Genomic DNA, 21,977 nt, shown 5'->3' with positions numbered 1-21,977 from the left:
GATTTGCAATATCTAACGTGAAATTTTAAGCTGAGAGGACGGAAATATTGAACGAAACGAAGAGATAAACGTTGAAATACCGTAAAGAGGGAATAAAATCCAGAAGTTTTGAAAAGTCCGTCCAAATACTTAGACGCAAAATCGTTTGGAAACAAGAAGTTGATTGAGACGTGAGAGCTCGAGGTTGAGCTATATTAAGTGGAAATAATAGCAAGGAAAGCCTAAATAAAGAAGCAATCACTATAAAAAAAATATATATATACTACGCAGAACCATGATGAATTCATATTTTCCAGAATCGATGCATATTGTCTACTGTGTTCCTGAACAGATGATGGCTTGCTAAATCGGCATAGACCAACCTGGAGGGAGATGTCATCCTGGCTGTTAAAACCACCCGATCCGTGTGGAGGAGGTCACTATACCTGAGATACCAGTGGTGGAGATCCTGCCCAGTTCTCAATCCAAGGCCTGCGACCAGACCGAAGAGCAACTAAGGCCCGAGATATTGAATGGCGAGCTAAGTAATAGCATTAAGTAGTATAATTTCTTATGTAGAGTATTACCAGTATTTGCAATAGATCTGAATAGCTTAAGCGTGAGATAATTAAGTGTGCAGTGAATATAAGAAAATGCAGTGTGAAATATTTAAGACGATATCTCGTGACAGAATGGTAACATGTTTACTACATTATCTTATCCAAGGATGAAGGAATACGATTTAAAATGTGACATAATGTAACAGCTGTTTTCAAAGAATCCCGGTTAGTTAGAAAGATCCATGAGTGATGTAATACCAGTCAAACCCAGTTACGTCACAGAGGGACGCATGTTTGAATTGGTTAAGTTAAATTACCATACTCTTTGCTATGTGAATATATTGAAAGAATAGATACTGAATTTGGGGTTATATGTTGAATTGTATGACAAAATGCGTTTTGAGGAACGAATTCTGCGCTATTGGAGTGATACGTATCGTTGTGTTTAATTAATATTGGAGGTTAAACGCGGTAATTATAGATGTTAAATGAATTATATATGGGTTGAAATGAAGGTTAATAATGAAATAATGGAAGTATATATGGTATTTTAAATGATATATTGCGCAGATTAACAGGAAGTAAAACGTATGTGATATATATAATGTGCGATGTAGGAGCACATGTAAAGCGACTACGGAATATAAGTATGCCCCAGGGAGGAACTATAGCAAGGTATGGACAATAAAATTACGCATATTTTAATGAAGTGTGAAAGTGGTTTGACAATAACAACAACCGGTGATGGGTAAATGAATACATGATTGTATCATATTCTGAATGAATGGGAATTGCGTGGAAGATCAAACTTGTATGCAACTAGTATGATAATGTAGTGTTGAAATATCTTTATGTAGGCATTTGCACATCTATATATGAAAAATGCTTATTGGTTATGTGCACATTGAACTGGAATACGTTACATAAGAAATTATCTAGCTAGAGTAGGGAAATTATTTGAGATTTACGTAGGATATCATCGATGTTTTGTTAATCTGAAATATTATTAGAGTGAATATTTAGTTAGGAGCCGTAATTTAAGTGGCAATCGGACCGAGAAACTTAGTGCGTCATTCAATATTTCATTTTCTTCACTGTAGTCTGCACCAGCGAACTCAGATAATTTTCAATGTAACTTAGGTCACTGATATTTGTATTCAGGACACTTTATTCAAACTGAAGACTTGGATGTAGTATATACTTAAGTGACCAGATGTAAATTTTAATAGGAAGATGAAACAAAGCAACAATTCATTTCAGGAATACCTGACCCAGAATGTTAAGATATGTAAACTTAGTTTAGGAGTAAGGCAGCGCTGACCTAGAATATTTGATTCAGTAATTAAAATATTTATTAGGTTGATAATTGGAAGGTTATGAGCAATACTTGACATTAACCATTTCTTTTGCGAATCTTGATAGTTTAATAAATGTGTTTCTTGATTAGTTTTTATAGAATGGAATGAGTTTTCATTTATAATGGTAGTCTGTAGTTGTACTTAGTGAGTAAGGTTCTCGTTATGCGGATGTGTTTTTCGAAAGGTTGACTGAAGTTTACGTTCGCAAAATCCACTACTGAGCGTTGAATTACGTAATTCTGAACCGCATATGATGCCGTTATTTTCTCTTTGAACACACGTTAAACCAAAACATAGAAAAATTAACCATTTTTCTGGAGGCATGAATACCCTGAGATATGTAACTGACTAGTTGGGAAAATACTGTGGTCACCCTGACCCGTAGGGTGCAAGTGTTACTGCCTGTAGTTGTAGTAGTTCCCTTCCGCTGTGATGTCGGAGTATATAAAGGCTTCGGCATTCCCCTTCCTCTCAGATGATACGTCTGGATTGGTCCTTGCCCGCCAATCATGAGTGATCTTTAGTCAAGACCAAGCCCTGAACTCATACTTGGTCGCAAGACAATAACAAACGCTCGGGTATATCACATGAGTCAACGAACTTCCCTAATACAACAACAAGCTCATCTCATCAGGCTGGGATATATACATGACTCATATTTCCCGACACAAGTACATCACAACAAACACTGGGGTAGCCACATGACTCATCCAAATTACCAGAGTTATTATAGCAATGTTTTCTCACTCGTGCGAAACAAATTAATCATACCTACATAAGTGTATATCTTCCAGCTTACAAATATAAATGGCAAAATATACAAATGAAATACTGATAATAATAATAATAATAATAATAATAATAATAATAATAATAATAAATCGAATGCTGACAATAATATCTCTAACTTCTACATATAATTCGGGGGTGTGATATATGTACTATCACACTACATATCTTTATATATCCCATTCACTGCTAGTTCTAGGACCCTGCGAACACTAATTGAAGGATCTGCAATGGCAACTTCAGTAATGACCTCTTCACTCAAATCAGGATTGTCTTCGATAGTTGATCTTATATTAGCAACATCAAAGCTCTGTGTTTTCTGGGCAAAATTCAGTAGTGATAAGTATTTTACACCATATCTTTTAATTTTGTTTTACATTAATATAAGCCTTATATCTGTATTACATACACGTGCATTTACAGTCGCTAATAAGAAAAAACTGATTAGTTTAATGTGAAGAAATGTTACCTCTCACTACATTATGGTTGAAAGTTGAATGGCATATGCACACAACTCGTCATCTTATTGACAATAAAAGCGCAGTTGAAACCAACAATGAAATTTGCTTACACAGCAAACAAGTGTGGTTCCTGGTGCTGCATGAGGTGAGACAGTAATACAGTACAGTCAGTGAAAAAGGTGTATCATTAAAACTGCATGTGTTAGGACCTTAGAAAATCTGTTAACTAAAGAAACGCACAAAAATTATCTGTTTTCTGTTGCATCTGGATCTAACATGAGACCCTATTACAATCTTCAGTTAAAGAAGACATCTTGGGCAGGGGGTCGGGGGATGTGTTTCAACCCCTCAACCTTTCCTATCCCTGTGTCCATGGAGACAGTTATAAATATTGTAAGCTAATACATTTTTTAAAAAGAATTTCAGGAATAAATATTATAAATAAATGTTATAAATATTGTAAGCTAATACATTCTTTTTTTATGATTGTTTCAGGAATTTGTACTTCTTGTAATATTCGCATATAAATAGTCTGTTCTGTGGTATGTTGGAATTTGTCTTCATGTGCCCTGCAATGTATTTCCATCAACCTGCACAGAGACGCCTTGCAGTATTGTGTCGTATTCTGAGTCATTCCCAAGTCATTCAGCCTAATGCTGTCAGTGCAATTTCTGTGCGATATTCATCTGGTGAGTACTTTACTATATTAAATTGCTAAGCAGGAGGGATGAATAAATATTAAATAAGTGTGAGTCTTAATGGAGGAGTTGCCTAATTGAGGCAGCAAATGCATGCTTGGTTCACTCAGGACATGGATTTCATTCTGTCAGCAAGTTGAAAATTTTTGAAATGAGATTTCCACTTCTTGAGAGACACATTGCCCTGAGGTTCTCTCAGTCTACACCAGAGATGAGAATGAGGCAAAGGCAGCTGGCATCATTCTATCAGATTTAGTGCTGAGGTGGAAACTCTGCCTCCCTCTTCTCCAAGGGCCTTAATGGCTGGTAGGGGGATGACTTTGCTTTTTGACTTTAATCGTTCCATTTCACTTAACCCTATCTTAAATTAGCCTGGTTTGCCCCGTTGTTGTATTAGAAGGTACATGTAAAAGGATAGCGGGTTCCATTCTGCTTTTTTGTTTGCCGGTAGTATCAAGCATGTTTTCAACAGGCTGCACAATTTCATAATAAAATTAGATATGAACCTGATGTCTATTGTCACATCAACATTCATGCACCTAGAAGACAGTCTCTCACCAGTGACTGAATGCCTCTAATATGATGTTGACTTTCTAGTTTCAGAATACAAGATTAGATCAAAAAGTACTCGGACTATGTCTATTGATGAGAAAGTATATTACATACCTATATTTAAACATCATATCTTTTGAAATAGTCGCTGTGTAGCAGTGCACCTGTCCTACCATTACTGATACTGCTGGAATACAGCCTGGAAGTCATTTTATGTTAGTGAGTCCAGAACCTTTTGCAGTTTACACTGGATCTCTACAGTGATGTGAAAACTGTGACCATTCAGCTTCATCTTCATCTTTGGGGAAAGGAAGAATTTGGCAGGAGTTAAATCTGGCAAGTAGGGCAGGAGTGGAAGTGGTAATATCTTGCATTTGGTAAGAAACTCACAAACGAGGAGTGACAGGATGTATTGTTGTTGCAGAGAATCCAGTTCTTTGCGTGTCACAGATCCTGACGCTTTCATGAATGTTCTTGTTCAAATGCCACAGAATATTGCAGTTAAATGTTCTGTTGATGGTCTGGGCCTGGGGGATGAATTAATGATGAAAATACCATGGATCTGTTACAGAACTATTTAAAATAGTTTTACTTGAGTCCTCCTTGTCAATACAATTTATAATGAAAGAAAACTTTATTTTACCATATATGTTTCGGGAAGTCATCCATTCCCTTCATCAGTGGTCAGTTCAAAGAATAAAACAATATAACACTATCTTTTGTTTTTACAATTTAAAGAAGTATTGTGTCCTAATGCCATGGATGTCGAAAAACTATATGAACATTGTCTTCGTTGAGCTGTGGCTCTTTCTTACCTTTTTCGGTCCTGGAAATGATGGCCTCTTCCATTGCGATGACTGCCCCTTTTGCTCAGGGTCGTACTCGTAGACCCAAGACTTGTCAGCATTGATGATCTTGGATGTGAAGGATAGACCAAGCAACACGCTGCATGTTCAATTCTGCTGACCCATATGACATACCAACAATGTCTGCAGTGTCATTGATCCTCCTCTTCCTCTTCCTCCTCCGACGATCTTCTTGGTTAAGTTCCTGAATTCATTCCACATTTTAGGGGGTAATGCTTGTGGAATGTCTTTCAGCTCACTCCTCATCTTGACGCTAGTGTAATAGACTGATATAACTTGAAAACAATATTCTTTAACCCATGGGTAGATAATACAAGTATGGAGCTTGAATTATTATTATTATTATTATTATTATTATTATTATTATTATTATTATTATTATTATTATTATTATTATTATGACTTATGAGGAATGGCTATGAAGTGTTTACATCTACTTATTAGTATTATTATTTACTTAGTCGGGTGATCGTATTATTTGTGAGGTTACGTCATGAAACATGCTGTATATGTATTATTGGCACATTTTTTCTGGATAGATTTACACCCTAGTGCTGAATCGGTAGACCTCGGCTATCTTCAAGATTCGTACTGGCAACATTTGAAAAACAAACTATGAATCGCGTATGCATTGCTGTGCGACATCTGGCATACACTTTATATACTAGTACTGTTATTGTTTACACAGCAAAGCCGAACTATAGAATTCATGCTAGGATCAAGATTCGCATCGAGAAACTGTTATGTATGGTTATATAATATTATATAATGTGTGTGTGACACAGTTGTTGGCTTAAGATAATAATGGTTTAGAAACTTCATATTGATTGATCACATTATCAATTATATTCAGATTTCATTTCCATTCAGTTGGTAGCACTGCCGGAACCGGGAGAGCTCCCTCCTTACTCCTCACCCCCATACACAAATCTCTCCAGGAAAAGTGTGCTGATAATATATATATTATATATTATAATATATATTATATGAGTTTAGTTAATATAAGAACCTGTAATTAATAGTATATCATTTATTATTACCTGTATATATGATGTGTAATCCACAGTAACATTGTGCAACACACTCTAACATCCAGAATAATGTATCTTTGACACTAGCTGGTTGTGGGATGTTCTTTACATTATAACTACAGTATACTGTTAGGTACTCTAGAATTTACGAGACCGGGCGAGTTGGCCGTGCGGTTAGGGACGTGCGGCTGTGTGCTTGCATCCGGGAGATAGTGGGTTCGAACTGTCGGCAGCCCTGAACATGGTTTTCCGTGGTTTCCCATTTTCACACCAGGCAAATGCTGGGGCTGTACCTTATATAAGGCGACGGCCACTTCCTTTCAACTCCTAGGCCGTTTTCTATCCCATCGTTGCCATAAGACCTATTTCTGTTGGTGCGACGTAAAGCCACTAGCAAAAAAAAAAAAAAAAAAAAATGAATTTACGAGTACGAGAAGATATGTTGGGTAACAACCTTCTAGAAGCCTGGCCAGGCAACATAAATATAAGAGGCAGTCTTGATGGTAGAGTTGAGTTATTGTTCAACAGGAGTTGTTTTGATGAGACGTGTGTAGAAGTACTGTTTGTAGTATGTGAATTGGTTTTGTAGAGTTGGTAGTTGACATGCAGTGGTTGCAGTCTCCTTGTGCTTCGTGATAGCCAGTTGTCAAAAATGATGATTTGTTGATGTGTGTGTTTAATGTGAAGTTAAGTTGTAAATAAATTAATGTATGCAACTGACAGCATTTTGTGTGCGTCTTTGTGAAAACAATCTTCAAGGAATGTACACTGACTGACAGAGCAAATGCAACACCAAGAAGGAGTGGTTCGAAAGGGATGAAAGTTGGGGAAAAAACAGAGACGGCACAGACTGATATGCAGGTTACACAATGCGCACGGCATCGACTCAGTAGGATGTAGGACCACCGCGAGCGGCGATGCACCCAAAAACACGTCGAGGTACAGAGTCAATACGAGTGCGGATGGTGTCCTGAGGGATGGTTCTCCATTCTCTGTCAACCATTTGCCACAGTTGGTCGTCCGTACGAGGCTGGGGCAGAGTTTGCAAACGGCGTCCAATGAGATCCCACACGTGTTCGATTGGTGAGAGATCCGGAGAGTACGCTGGCCACGGAATCATTTGTACACCTCGTAGAGCCTGTTGGGAGATGCGAGCAGTGTGTGGGCGGGCATTATCCTGCTGAAACAGAGCATTGGGCAGCCCCTGAAGGTACGACCGGCCGCAGCACATGCTGCACGTAGCGGTGGGCATTTAACGTGCCTTGAATACGCACTAGAGGTGACGTGGAATCATACGCAATAGCGCCCCAAACCATGATTCCGCGTTGTCTAGTGGTAGGGCGCTCCACAGTTACTGCCGGATTTGACCTTTCTATACGCCGACGCCACACTCGTCTGCGGTGACTATCACTGACAGAACAGAAGCGTGACTCATCGGAGAACACGACGTTCCGCCATTCCCTCATCCAAGTCGCTCTAGCCCGGCACCATGCCAGGCGTGCACGTCTATGCTGTGGAGGCAATGGTAGTCTTCTGAGCGGACGCCGGGAGTGCAGGCCTCCTTCAACCAATCGACGGGAAATTGTTCTGGTCGATATTGGAACAGCCAGGGTGTCCTGCACATGCTGAAGAATGGCGGTTGACGTGGCGTGCGGGGCTGCCACCGCTTGGCGGCGGATGCGCCGATCCTCGCGTGCTGACGTCACTCGGGCTGCGCCTGGACCCCTCGCACGTGCCACATGTCCCTGCGCCAACCATCTTCGCCACAGGCACTGCACCGTGGACACATCCCTATGGGTATCGGCTGCGATTTGACGAAGCGACCAACCTGCCCTTCTCAGCCCGATCACCATACCCCTCGTAAAGTCGTCTGTCTGCTGGAAATGCCTCCGTTGATGGCGGCCTGGCATTCTTAGCTATACACGTGTCCTGTGGCACACGACAACACGTTCTACAATGACTGTCGGCTGAGAAATCACGGTACGAAGTGGGCCATTCGCCAACGCCGTGTCCCATTTATCGTTCGCTACGTGCGCAGCACAGCGGCGCATTTCACATCATGAGCGTAACTCAGTGACGTCAGTCTACCCTGCAATTGGCATAAAGTTCTGACCACTCCTTCTTGGTGTTGCATTTGCTCTGTCAGTCAGTGTACTTCCATCTGTAAAGTGGCCTGTGCCATTTGAAACATTGCGTATTACTCATTGCCTCATTTTTGTATGCTTGCTGAAGCATTTTCAATGTGTTTTTGACTGATTAGTCCAGTTTAACAACAAATTTACATTAGCTCGTCATTCTACATTTCTGGCCGTGATGTAATTGCAGACTAGCACACGTGTTCATAAAAACTCTGCTGTAACAACCCCCGATGTTAATACAGTGATGTCTCCTGGTACACTGCCATAGCTGGTAGCACAACCCTGTACTGCTATCTGTTGTCACACTATAGAGCTTGTCTGGGAATTTGTTAATCTGTCATAATATCTGTTCTCAAGTTGATCTTTTAGTATAGCAGATGTATTCTGATGAGGAAGAATGTGGACAATGATTTCATCTTCATAACTTTTTTAAAATTTTTATTATTTATTATTTACTTCTCAGAATGCTAAAAGACCAGTTGCAACTCTGCTTTATTATTTTGAGAGACAGTAATTTATTTCTCTTATTTCTGTCAGGCCTATTTATCTTGTGAACGTGACATTAAGTGTTAATAATATGTTTCCTGCGTTACCAGAGTTGTTCAGTCAATGTTTGACTTTCCAGAAAATTCCAAGAATATGCAGTGGTTTTCTCTTTGGAGCTAATGAACTTTTTTTTTCATTTTTTTTTTCAACATACTAGTTTCATTTCTACTATCATTTTTAGAACCCATGTGACCTCTGTAGGGTGTGTTATGGAGGTTATATTACTTTATATTGTATTGTATTATGGTCTTCTTCTAATTCCCTGGGATCAACACTTTGTATGAATTTAGCTCATTTTTACGGCTGGATGCCTTTCCTGACACTAACCCTGTATGGAGGGATGTATTCACTATTATGTGTTGTCTCCTTTCTCTACCTTCAAGGTAATCTACCCCAAACTAGTCAGTCGTTCCCAGGCGTGCTCAGTTTGAACATCTCAAACTATGAAAATAACTTAAAACTTACACCCTGGATTTGATGAGGAACATATATCGAATATGGATGAGATGAGGTCAACTAATAGCTATAAATGATGCAAGTCGAGGCATAACATCAGTTTTGAGGAAAACTTGTGTATTAAACATAAACAAGAAATTCAAAAGGGATAGCCAAGAAAAAAAAAAATAATAATAATAATAATATGACAAGAAAATACATGACTCAGATCTTTCTCAGAGGTTATAGAGTCCATCATGAGGATCAAAAATATAATATTACAATTAATCAAGTGTATGCCGACACACATACTTTACATTTAGCAAGAAAATTCCTGAACTTTTGCACTTTAACACTGTGACCTATGCACACGCACCACGCCTCTGGCTCGTTTGTTAATTCTTTCCACTTCAGATGAATATTTCCCCTTTCCTGCACACTTTACATTGCAGTGGGGGTCCCTAACCTTAAAAAAAAAACGTGTTTTAATGCGGTTTGGTGTGAAAACAACCAATCTAACTGTACACACAAAAATACACTGAGTGGTGAAACATTCTACCAATATACAGTAGAAGTTTGTTACAGCGAGAATTCATAACAGCAAAAAATTTACATGCTATAGCGGATTGTCGTTATATCCGATTTTTGTATAAAAGTCGGAAAACCCTCCATACACATAAAAATCGGTATGAAACAGCAATCAGTTTGTTCAAAACTTGCATTTCCGCAGATGATATCCACACTACGGCTTACTTGGTTTTCTCGAAATCTGATTCAACGAGAAAGTATACTTTAATTTCATTCTGAAAAAATGATACTACCGTATTTCTCCAAATCAAGACAAACCCCACTTTTCCCATCAAAAAATTTAAATCAGGCTCAAAAAGTGTTTTGTAAAATCATATGAATGCCTTTGTTGTACAGTACGCATTTTTAGACTATTTTTAGATGCCAAACATTGGCTTTCGTTATGTCGTTTTTTTTTTGTTTTTTTTTTTTTTTGCGGCTGCACAATTATTCATTATTCAGCAGGTTTAATGGCCATTAACTTAAAATTGGCATCATAATACCGAGGAGAAGCCATTGAAAATTAGTCGTCAATAGCTATTCCATTCGTCTCTACAATACGACGATCCATCAGGAAAATATTCTTGCTGTCTATAAAACTGTTACTTTTACTCAGCATCAGATACAACTGGCTACTGCTACATGCATGTCTCGCTTGCTGGGTTCGGCCAATTTCAGCAGCTAGCGATGTATAGGCCTAATCGCGGAAATTGAAGGTCAACGAACAAGATTATGTGCTACGGTATGGACATTCCGCCCTTGCGTTTTTTGTGCACATGCCTCACAATTTCATGTTTGACTTCTTTAAAGCGTCCTTGTTGCAGACCACTGAATGCATTTTTTTACAGTACACATTTTTTTAGCTATCATTGTCTTCACGCTAATGCCAGATTATGGCTTTAGTTAGGCTTATGTCATATTTTCTTGCAGCTGTACAATTATTATACATTTCTGAGTGTTTAATAACCATTAACTTAAAATTGGCATCATAATATTGAGAACCCGTTGAAAATTTGCTGGCAATACCTGTTCCACTTATCTTAACAATACGACTATCCATCACGAAAATATTTCTGCTGTCTATAAAACTTAATTTTACTAAGCGTCAGGGACACTAGACACGTTATAACTCTGCTACTGAGTAGCCATGACCTTTCTAAGAATTCAAAGGCTTGCATGTTTTGATACCATTCTGCAGATTTGAGAAATGTTTTTGTAGAGGCTAATAGAACGTCATTCTCTCTTCACTATTTCCTGAGATCCAGCGACGTTACACACAGGCACTGTACAACTGGTTGTTGTGGCTAGCGATGTATAATAAAGAGGCGGTCGTTTATTATCAACGAGTTTTGTGTGTGCATGCGCGTGCGGGGGTGAAAAGAAGCAGCGTGGTTACAGCAGTAGTTACCAGTGGTATTCATTAGTGTTAGGCCGCAAATGCAAGACAACTCTTGATTTTTCGCATGAGATTCTGAGAAAAAAACGTCGTCTTGGAGAAATACGGTGTCACTCCAGAGACTTCTGTGGCAAACATTTCAGTTTTCTTCATCAAATGGCGTCACCTAACCTAACCATATATGTATCAATTCAATATTCTAAAGGCTAATGCCTTGTCAATGCAACCACTCTTTTCTTTTTTTGGCTGTTCGTTCAGTTCCATGTAATTGACACAACCTAACCTCTTCTTGATGTCGTCCAAATACTTCATCCTAGGTCTTCCTCTGCATTTCTTTCCCAGCACTTTCCCTTCAAGTATGTTAGTGATGAAAGTATTGTGTCTGATGACATGTCCAATAAATTTTAATTTTCTATTTTCCATTTCGTTTAAAAATCTTCTCTCTTCTTTAACTTCCCTTAAGACTTCCAAGTTGGTTTTTCTTTCCATCCAGCTCGTGCTGGTCATTTTCTGCCATATCCACATTTCAGCAGCTTCAAGTCGATTCCTTTCTAATTTATCCACAGTCCAACTCTCACTTTCATACTGAAGTGTACTCCATACAAATGATTTTGCAAAGGATTTTCTGACATCTATATTCATGGTTAAAATGTTTTTCTTGCTGATAAATGTTATTGGCAAAACAGTATATGTATCATGAAAATTATTTGAAATTTAAAGATACAAATTTCATAATATTCCGTATTGAAATGTATCACAATGAAATTGAATTAATAAATAAGGTAGTTCAACCTATTCAATACAAATAAATATGAAATGTGGTATTACATTACTATTTAATAACAAGCGGTACCGGTTTCGACCCTAATCTGGGTCATCATCAGCCGCATAAAATGCAGAAAACAATGTAAGAGAAGGCTTTATGTTTAGCTTGGTTAGCTTGTGCATTTAAAGATAAAAATTTCATAATGTTCCGTATTGAAATGTATCACAATGAAATTGAATTAATAAATAAGGTAGTTCAACCTATTCAATACAAATAAATATGAAATGTAGTATTACATTCCTATTTAATAACAAGCGGTACCAGTTTCGACTCTAATCTGGGTCATCATCAGCCGCATAAAATGCATAAAACAATGTAAGAGCTCATGCAAAAAACAGTGTAAGAGATTAGGGTCGAAACCGGTATCGCTTGTTATTAAATAGGAATGTAATACTACATTTCATATTTATTTGTATTGAATAGGTTGAACTACCTTATTTATTAATTCAATTTCATTGTGATACATTTCAATACGGAACATTATGAAATTTTTATCTTTAAATGCACAAGCTAACCAAGCTAAACATAAAGCCTTCTCTTACATTGATTTTTGCATTTTATGCGGCTGATGATGACCCAGATTAGGGTCGAAACCGGTACCGCTTGTTATTAAATAGTAATGTAATACTACATTTCATATTTATTTGTATTGAATAGGTTGAACTACCTCATTTATTAATTCAATTTCATTGACATATTTGGAACGCGTGTAGAGAAATGATAACCTCCTCGCTAAAAATTTAAAATTTAAATTTATCTAGATGCGATAAAATATGAACTATCCTCTGAAATCAGTGACGTACTTTGCCATATCTTAAGGTGTATCACATTCTTACATTCTTACTTAAATTCAGTATATAACATTAAAATTAAGAGATTGTTTATTTCAGCCTTATTTTTAATGAGTTAACAACTGCTATCGGCCACATTATTTACGCATTTATTATGAAAACATGTTATCCTCTTTAATTTAAAATTTTCTGTAGAGAACAGCAGTCGATGGGTATTACTAATCAACTCCGACTCCGAATGTCGATGAGAGAGCTCACAAATGCACATAGTGAGAAAACTATACCGTACCAAAGATGATCGATCGCATTTTGTGGCAAACGTTTCAGTTTTCTTATTCAAACAGTGTCATCTATCCTAACTTAACCATACTATACGTTTGATGAAAACACACTTCACGCGCCAGTAGAGAAATGATAACCTTCTCCCTATAAGTTTTCATGATAGTAGCCTTTCCGTAATTTAAACAGACACGAGAAAATATAAACTAACCTCTGAAATCAATTATCCACTCTGCCATATCTTGAGGTGTACCCCATTCTTACTTAATTGCAATATTTAGCATTAAAATTAAGCAATCGTTTAGTCAGCCTTTAGTTTTAACAAGTTAACAACTGTTAAAATTATAAAAGCCTTTTATTTACAATCACCTACTCAATACAATACAATACACTCATTGAATTATAAAATAATCATGAGGTGTCTTAAATAATGGGACATGTTTCATTCGGCATAGCGAACATCATCAGCCATTAATGTACAAAGACTAGGTCAGGGCCCTGAGCTTAAAATGATCAAAATTGTGTCATCATATTAAAAGAATAACAATGTCGTAATAAAAAGTAATAATATAACATTAGACTGTATGTACAGATTAACAGCAAGAATTTGTCGTGGAATACATTGAACGATGGCAGTCTGTGAAGTTAAAAACAATCATGGGTTGTTAAAGTAAAAAATAGATATTGTAGACATTAAAATATACGTCAATGTGTGAAGCGTGGATTAATTATTAAGGATGGAGCTCCTTCAGTTATGCAAAAACAAGAGTTGAAATAGAGTTCATTGAATAGTAAGAGTCCAAATTGAACCAGTCAAAAGGCACATAACGACGAAACTAAGGTTGATATGACGTGATCTCCAATAGTTGCGAATTCTGTAGGAGAGATGATTTTGATGCCAGAAGGAAATACACGTTAACTAAAATCGTATGCAACATAGAACAGCAATAATGGACTCATTAAAGAGTAACGACGATCTTGAAATATAAGGAGAGTTCTAGCAATTCTTAGATGAATAGAGCAGATTATGGCACAAATTGGAGTTTGGAGTCTGAAATGAAAAAAAAAAAAAAAAAAATGGGGAAATGAACTTATGTTGAAAAAAAAACTAGTGTGAGGTGTCCGCTAGCGCTGGCTGTGTGAAGCAAACTGGCGAGTAGCTTTATTACTGCTTCTAGTGTTGTATGTATGTATGTATGTATGTATGTATGTATGTATGTATGTATACGTAGAGGCGGGGAGTGAGTCATGTGAGGAGGCGGGGAGACTGATTCGTTGGGCGGGTCGGATGTTCGCGGAGGCGGTGTCGCATGAAAGGATGGTAGAGCAGTAGCTGTTGTTACAGAGGAAATATTATTAGCAGTTGTATAATTGAAAATCCTCATAAAGTTATTATTTATATTGAAAAGAGAGAGTAGTTCTGGAATTTTTTTTCGATTATTGGACTTTTAATTTCTGAAGTATCATTTAAATCTTGATTTCTGTTAAAATACTGGTCTAAGAATGTGTAAATATTCTCAAACTGTGTCATAAGTTTACTTTTATTGATGTAGTTTAGGATTTGAAGGTCTTTCTCAATCGTCGTAAAACTGTGACCAGTTTCTTCCATATGGGTGCTCGTGGCGGAATACTTTTTATGTTTTGAAGCGTTGTAGTGTTCAAGATATCTGGTCAAAAAGCTACGTCCAGTCTGTCCGATGTAAGAAAACCCACAATGGGTGCATTTAAGCCTATAGATACCATAATTCGAGAATTAATTGTGATTAATGTTAGCTATATTTGAATTGAAGAATAGATTACGGTTCATGTATCGGGTTCTATAAGCTATATTGATATCGTATTTCTTTAGAGGGTTAGTAGCTTGAAATAGGCCTGGATTCGTGTAGGTAAAGGCAGCATATTTTGTTTTTTAGTAGGCTTGTCCGGAATCAACTTGGTTGTGGTTTTTAATTTTATCTTGTTGATTATTTTATTAATCATCAAGGATTTGGCCAGAATTAATGGCTATAACCCCTATAATTAGAAAACTAGACATTACCACCCGAGACGTAATTCGTATTTGAAAATCTGAAAGACTGAAATATCTTACGTGTTCAACTCGAGAAAATCACAATAATAATAATAATAATAATAATATATAGAAATACGTTTAGGCAAAAAGTGATAGGCCTAAGAAGGGTTAATACAGGTGATAGGAGGCAAGAAATACAGGACAAGCACACAAGTATAAAAGATACCCAACCTGTTCTAACTCATTGACATATTGCTATTAATGGTTGTGGCTGAACTTCACAGACACTGTAAAATATCAAACTACCTGTGGTTAGAACATATAATTTATTTCCAGACAGTAGAATTGCATATGAAATGTACCAAAATAAGCCTGTCAATAATGATAAAACTTTCCTGATATCTCAGTATGTTATAATTTTTTGTCATATATCAGTTTTGGTCTTTGGCTAACTTTAAAATAGTACTCAAGTACTGAAGTTGAGATTTCTGTTTTGGGTACGTAGTTAGTTGTGTTCTGCATTATAAAATAACTGGCTTAAGTTGTAGTGGATTATAATTACATTTTGTAATGTGATTCCACACCTTCACAAGATCCTTGTTGAAGCTTGGATAATAGTGACTGAAATATGTCATCCATGACCAGTGTATCTGTTGCTATTTCCGGAAGGATACAGTATATTCATCTATCTCTTGCCATAGACCAGAGTAAAATGTAGCCTCCTCTGAAGTCACAGTCTCATTTATGGTTGTGACAGTATGGAAACTGCTGAGGTATAAGTTGTACTGAGGAATGACATTCATAACAATACGTATGCATTTAAGTTTTATGAAGTATGTTACTCAGTTGTGTCAGTTGTGCTGCAGTAGCACTTTCTAGCTCAGTGAGGAAGGCACTAGCAAACTACCTCATTCCTCCTCTTGCCTGGTATGCCTCATTTTGACATAGCCATAGATTTTTGCAGTCTGCCTTTAACCGCATAAATTTTGGTGGTGCTATTTGAGAATCCAACCAGCCCTTGGGCTGATGACCTTACAGAAAGACAAACAAGACCCTGGATCTATTCAGTATCCATTTGAAATTATTCTAAAATAAAATTAAGTGGTTCAGTTTTTATTGCATACTAGCATATGTACCCATGCTTCGCTACAAGAGTAGCGTTACAAAAATGCTGCAAAGTTTGGGCTGGGAAGACTTGGTAGAAAGGAGACGAGCTGCTCGACTAAGTGGTATGTTCCGAGCTGTTAGTGGAGAGATGGTGTGGGAGGACATCAGTAGATGAATAAGTTTGGATGGTGTCTTTAAAAGTAGGAAAGATCACAATATGAAGATAACGTTGGAATTCAAGAGGACAAATTGGGGCAAATATTCATTTATAGGAAGGGGAGTTAGGGATTGGAATAACTTACCATGGGAGATGTTCAATAAATTTCCAATTTCTTTGCAATCATTTAAGAAAAGGCTAGGAAAACAACAGATAGGGAATCTGCCACCTGGGCGACTGCCCTAAATGCAGATCAGTAGTGATTGATTGATACGCTATTCTACATTGCATACGGATTTCTCCATAAATTACCGTAAAGGCAGTGAGTAAGATTATATTAAATTGCATGACTCTTAGCGCTATCCGAGAAACAAAACAGGGAGGACACCATACGTGGTTTCCGATGTGAGGTAGGCCTTGGGGAAGTTGTTTGCTAATGGCAGGCCACATTTCCTACTGCCAATCACAATCGAGTTCCGGAATTTCTACAAAACTGGCAGGCTTATTTGGCAACTGGCATTCACACTAGAAATAGAGAGTTTTCATTGTAAAGACAGTCCCCTTTTCCTAATGCCAGTCACAATCGAGCTGGAGTGATTTTTTTATAATTGAGAAATGCAGCGCTATCGAACGTATCAACAATCGAGACACGACAAGAAGTCATAGGACCAAAGTTGTAGATCTCTCCAAATTGAACGGCGATTGTGCTATCTGTTTTGTAATATGACTTACCATTTAGCCACCAACTATGCTGAAACGAATGCCTGTACTGTCATTAAAATGCATCCATATTATGATAATTTCCGGGCCCAAAAGTTACAGGTTTGAATAGTTTGTAGTTTTACCTCAAAGAAAAGAGAGTCCAGGTTTTGGGATTAGCACCTGCATACATACTTGGTATAAGAAATAAATTGACAAGAGGGTCCACCTTTTCAATACAATACATACTGTTGAAATATTAACAGCGCCCGTTAGTGCTATTCAAGGACGATTGTAACCTCCAACGGTATTCCGCCAGTATCCCGCAGAATGGCCAATTGATGTTTCTCATCCTTTCTACCCAAGGAACAACCACAAGTTTACAGGAATGATGACAAAAATGGCAATATGTCACTTCCCTGCTGGCAAGCAGTCAGAGACATTGCTATGGTAACTTGTAGGTTAGTTGTCGATGTGTCAGTCACTCGATGCAGAGCATGAGACCCGCGTGAAAAATAGTAATTTCCTCAGTCATTTGAAGAGTAAGCAAAATTACGTACATAATAAAAGTTGTTTATAATGAAGAGAAGTTTCACATATAGTCCACAGATTTTACAGAAAATCTATAGTATAAGAGAAAATGGAAGAAAACTGTTCTGGTTTTCCTATAAAACCCACGTTTATTCAATGATTTTTTAAATCTCATTTTTTAAACCTTCCCGGGGATTAGTATCCTCCGGATATGAAGTTTGATCGAGATCTATTCAGCCGTTTTGCCGTGATAGTGGAACAAACAAACAGACACTAAAAATAAAAACCACTTATATGGTCTTGAGTTGACCTAAAATGGAAAAATATCTGAAAAATTGGCAAAACAAACAAAATTACAGACAGCGGACGCCCTACAAATTTATTTATATAGATCTTCACTTAGAGGAATCATTACACTTAATCACTGTAGTGATACATCATTGGGAGCAGAGTTTGAGTACATAATATTATGTGGTAAATAATAACCTACACAAAAATACATTACACTTTTCTAACTCACATTCATTCGATCTTCCTGCATTTAGCAGGTGGTCTTGGCAAGCAGTCTTAAATTTGGGTAATGAAGTGGAATTTCTGACACTGAAAGGCAGGGAATTCCAAAGTCTAGAACCCGCCACAACAAAGGAATTGTTGTACATAGAGGATCGGTGAACAGGAATAGAAAGGGAGGAACCAGAGCAGGTATTACTGCTGTGAAAGGAGGACAAATACGTAAGCTGGGAAGAAATGCATAGTGGTCTGTCTTCAGAGAGCAATCTATATATCTTTATCAGTATGGGATACATTCATCGTTTGCCAGGTTTCAGCCATGAAATAGTGTGATAGTATGGGGTGACATGTGTATCATAACTCAGACTGTATATAAATCTAAGGCAACAATTAAGCGCTCGCTGAAGTTTCGAAGTGTGCTCTTTTGTTGCGTCTACCAGAATGACATCACAGTAGTCGAGGACAGGAAGCACTAGTGTTTGTATGAGTTTGACTCTCACATTACAAGGTAAAATATCGCTGTTTCTTTTAACCGAATGGAGTATCAAAAATATTTTTTTACATACATTCTTAATATATTCAGACCAATTTAAAGTTTCGTTCATTGTCACTCCAAGATTTCTCACAGTTTGGCTGTATGGAATAACTCTACCATTCAGTATAACTGGAGGAATAGTTTCGTACCGTAATATGGCCAACAATTTTTGAGAGCTAATAATGATTGCTTGTGTCTTGGAGGGGTTAAGGAGGAGGGAATTTTTCAAGGAGTAAGCATTAAGTCGCTGAAGGTCAGCATTGATGCCTGTTATGGCATGAGGCAAATCAGAGGTCTTGCAGTGACAGTAAATTTGTAAGTCATCTGCATAAAGGTGGTAGCTACAATTCTTTAAATTAGATGAAATGTCGTTTATGTACAAAATAAAGAGCAATGGGCCTAAAACACTACGCTGCAGCGTGCCTTCCTTCCTGGTCAGCCAGTGAGAGGTTTGATCAAGGGTTATAAGTCGTTGCACGCGATTTTTGAGGTACGATGAAAAGAAATTAATAGTTTGTTGATCGAAGTAGTAAGATTGCATCTTGTTTAGTAGAGTCTGGATGTTTATAGTGTCAAATGCACTACTGAAATTGAAGAGAGTAAGTATTTTCACCAAGCCTTTGGTCCATTGCGTGTTGTATGTCATCAGTCACTTTGAGCAGGGCATTTGCTGTGCTGTGTCCCTAAAATGTGTCTAGGAGAGAACAGTTGTTTGAGTATTCCAACACCTGCTCATGAACCAGATGCTCGAGTGCTTTGGAAATCTCAGGTAAGATAGAAATTAGTCTGTAGTCGGATGGTAGGGAGGGGACAGGTTTCTTAGGCACAGGGATAACATTGGCTAGTTTCCATAGTGAAGGAAATGTTTCGTTTTTAAGGCAGTAGTTAAAAATGTGGATAATAACTGGTAAAAGAGCACCAATAATATTGTGTAAGAAAGTTATAGGGATATCATCCACTCCTCTGGCTTTTGATTTGATAGAATATAATACTTTTTTAACTTTATTAGCAGTAACGGGACAGAATGTAAAATGTTGTTGGTCAGGTAAAGGGTTCATAACGGAGTTGGGTACTGAGTTTGGGGAATTTAGTACATTAGGTGGTGTTCTTTCTTCAGTAAAAAAACTCATTTAACTTATCGAGTCGTACATCTGGCACATGAGGTTGTTGCTGAGGTTTCCCTATGCCTAAAGAACAAAGCATGTTCCAAGCACTGCTAGAATTCATGTTTGCAGTCATGTTTTGCAAGTAAGTAAATTTACAGTTTCTAACAAACTGTTTAACTCTATTTCTAAGGACCCGATAATTTTCGGAGTCACTTTGGTCATGAGTTTGTTTAAAGCGTCAGTAAAGTCATCACGGTGGGCCATCATGTTTTTAATTTCATTATTTAGCCAGGGACAAGATGGGCGAGTAACTTTTATCGGTCATTTGGGGGCGTGTTTATCGTACAGAGTGATTGCAAGGGAGTTAAACGTGTCTACTTTCGCGTCTATATCGTCCAGTAGGAGTATGTCATTCAAGGGTAGATTGTAAGCGTCATGTCTTAACTTGTCCATATCAATGCCTTTTTGTGTTTCTGTAAATAACATACTTAGGTTTATATTTTGGCATTCGGAGGGAGTAGGATAGGTAGATAAGGTCATGAGTGGAGATGGCTGGGACTGGAATGTGGCCGTGAGTTATAACTCTGTTTGGGTTATTTGTCACAGTGTGGTCAATGAGCGTGTGTGTTTCGTAGTTTTCTGTGTAAGTGTGATTAGTAGGCTCTAAATAGAGGATGGTCATATCACAGGAAGAAAACGTGTCAATAAATTGTTTAGTTTCGTGCATTTTAGTAAGTAGGTTAATGTTGAAGTCACCTATGGCAATAATATGCTTGTAACTAGGCAGTAGGTCAAGTAAGCGAAATTCAAATTCAGTCATATTTGTTATTTTGGGCGGCTTGTATACAATAACTATAAGGAGTTTCTGTTGGTTAATAAGACTTCAACAAACATGAATTCTGGCCCTAGCTGTGCATTGTTAGATACACATATCACCCGGCTTTTTAAGTCTTTTCTGCAGTACAAGGCCACCCCACCTCCTCTTCTGCCATCAGATCTGTCGTGACGTAAGAGGGAATACCGGTCAAGTTGTACCATACCAGATGGTATGCTCGGTGTAAGCCAGTTTTCGTTAATACCAAAAATATGGATATTATTTTCCCTCATTATGGCTTGAGTTTCATCTAGGTGCGCTACTAAGGAGAGTGCATTGACATGGCAGCACTGTAAACAGTTGGTAGAGCGAGATAATGCCTGTTTGAGGAGCAAGCCGGTGGTGAGAGGTGATGGGGTGAGAGGGGGGGAGATGTTGCCAAGATCAGTTTATCAAAAGAAAAATGAGCGCATGGTATTATATGTTCCTGGCATTTAATAGTTTAAGAGAATTGTAATTATTATCAAAATATAATTACCTGCTATGTAGGTACAAATCCAGTGGGTACCCACAACAAACATTATACAATCAGTTGTTTCTGAGAAAAGTGTGCCTGCAAGCAACTTAGACAATACCATGCATTCATAATTTTTTCTCTTTGTTTTTGAATGACTATTCATTGTTGTAATTAAAGACTACATTTTGTCACTTTTGAACTTCCATTTCAGATCAGAAGAGCATTTCAATCGGTGATGTCACCAAGTCGATAAAACCACCTAAATATCCCCAATATGTTCCACGCTTATATCGTAAGTATGTCCATTATACACGTTTTGAATTTCATTAGTTTTAGTTGGTATTTTTCTCTATATTTATATTATCAAAGCAAATCAAAGGAGACACTCAATTTATGTACTGTACACTAGATTATTTGAACAGTTTTACATTAATATTTACTACCATGTAACCGGAAATGTATATATTATTACAGAAACTGCCCCTAAACGGCATTTCAATAATACATTATAGTGAAACAAATTTGTTACAGAGCATATAGATGTTTTCTCAGGAGGAGGACTGATTTCTGTATTGCCATCAAAGCAATTGCTGCTCAGAAGCTCTCCTTTAACTGAAATTACCTCCAGATGTCAACTTCGGTACAGTTCCCTAAAATGAAGCTTGTGTGTGTCTGCTATAAAATTCCCCTCCATGGAATTGATGACTGTCTGTTCAAA

At 37.5% G+C, this 21,977-nt stretch overlaps 2 protein-coding genes across 4 annotated transcripts in view; one reads left to right on the top strand and one right to left on the bottom strand.

Moving 5' to 3' along the window:
- LOC136858287 (uncharacterized) overlaps positions 1-5,322 on the bottom strand; it is a 120,820-nt gene extending 115,498 nt beyond the window's left edge. Inside the window, exon 1 of the mRNA XM_067137714.2 lies at positions 5,213-5,322. Coding sequence (XP_066993815.2) covers positions 5,213-5,304 — 92 coding nt within the window. The 5' untranslated portion in view covers positions 5,305-5,322. The remainder of the gene's footprint in view (positions 1-5,212) is intronic.
- c12.2 (von Willebrand factor A domain-containing protein c12.2) overlaps positions 1-21,977 on the top strand; it is a 753,464-nt gene that overhangs the window by 8,433 nt on the left and 723,054 nt on the right. For 2 of the 3 annotated variants that reach the window (XM_067137710.2, XM_067137711.2), the window contains exons 2-3: positions 3,643-3,836; positions 21,471-21,551. In XM_067137710.2, coding sequence (XP_066993811.2) covers positions 3,692-3,836; positions 21,471-21,551 — 226 coding nt within the window. In that variant the 5' untranslated portion in view covers positions 3,643-3,691. Of the gene's footprint in view, positions 1-3,521; positions 3,541-3,642; positions 3,837-21,470; positions 21,552-21,977 lie in introns of those variants that run through there. The other variant, XM_067137712.2, reaches the window with a different exon arrangement.

The sequence above is a fragment of the Anabrus simplex genome, chromosome 1 (genome assembly GCF_040414725.1).
Source record: "Anabrus simplex isolate iqAnaSimp1 chromosome 1, ASM4041472v1, whole genome shotgun sequence".
NCBI classification, from domain to species: domain Eukaryota; kingdom Metazoa; phylum Arthropoda; class Insecta; order Orthoptera; family Tettigoniidae; genus Anabrus; species Anabrus simplex.
The sequence above is the reverse complement of the archived record's forward strand: the minus strand, read 5'-3'. Positions and strand labels throughout refer to the sequence as shown.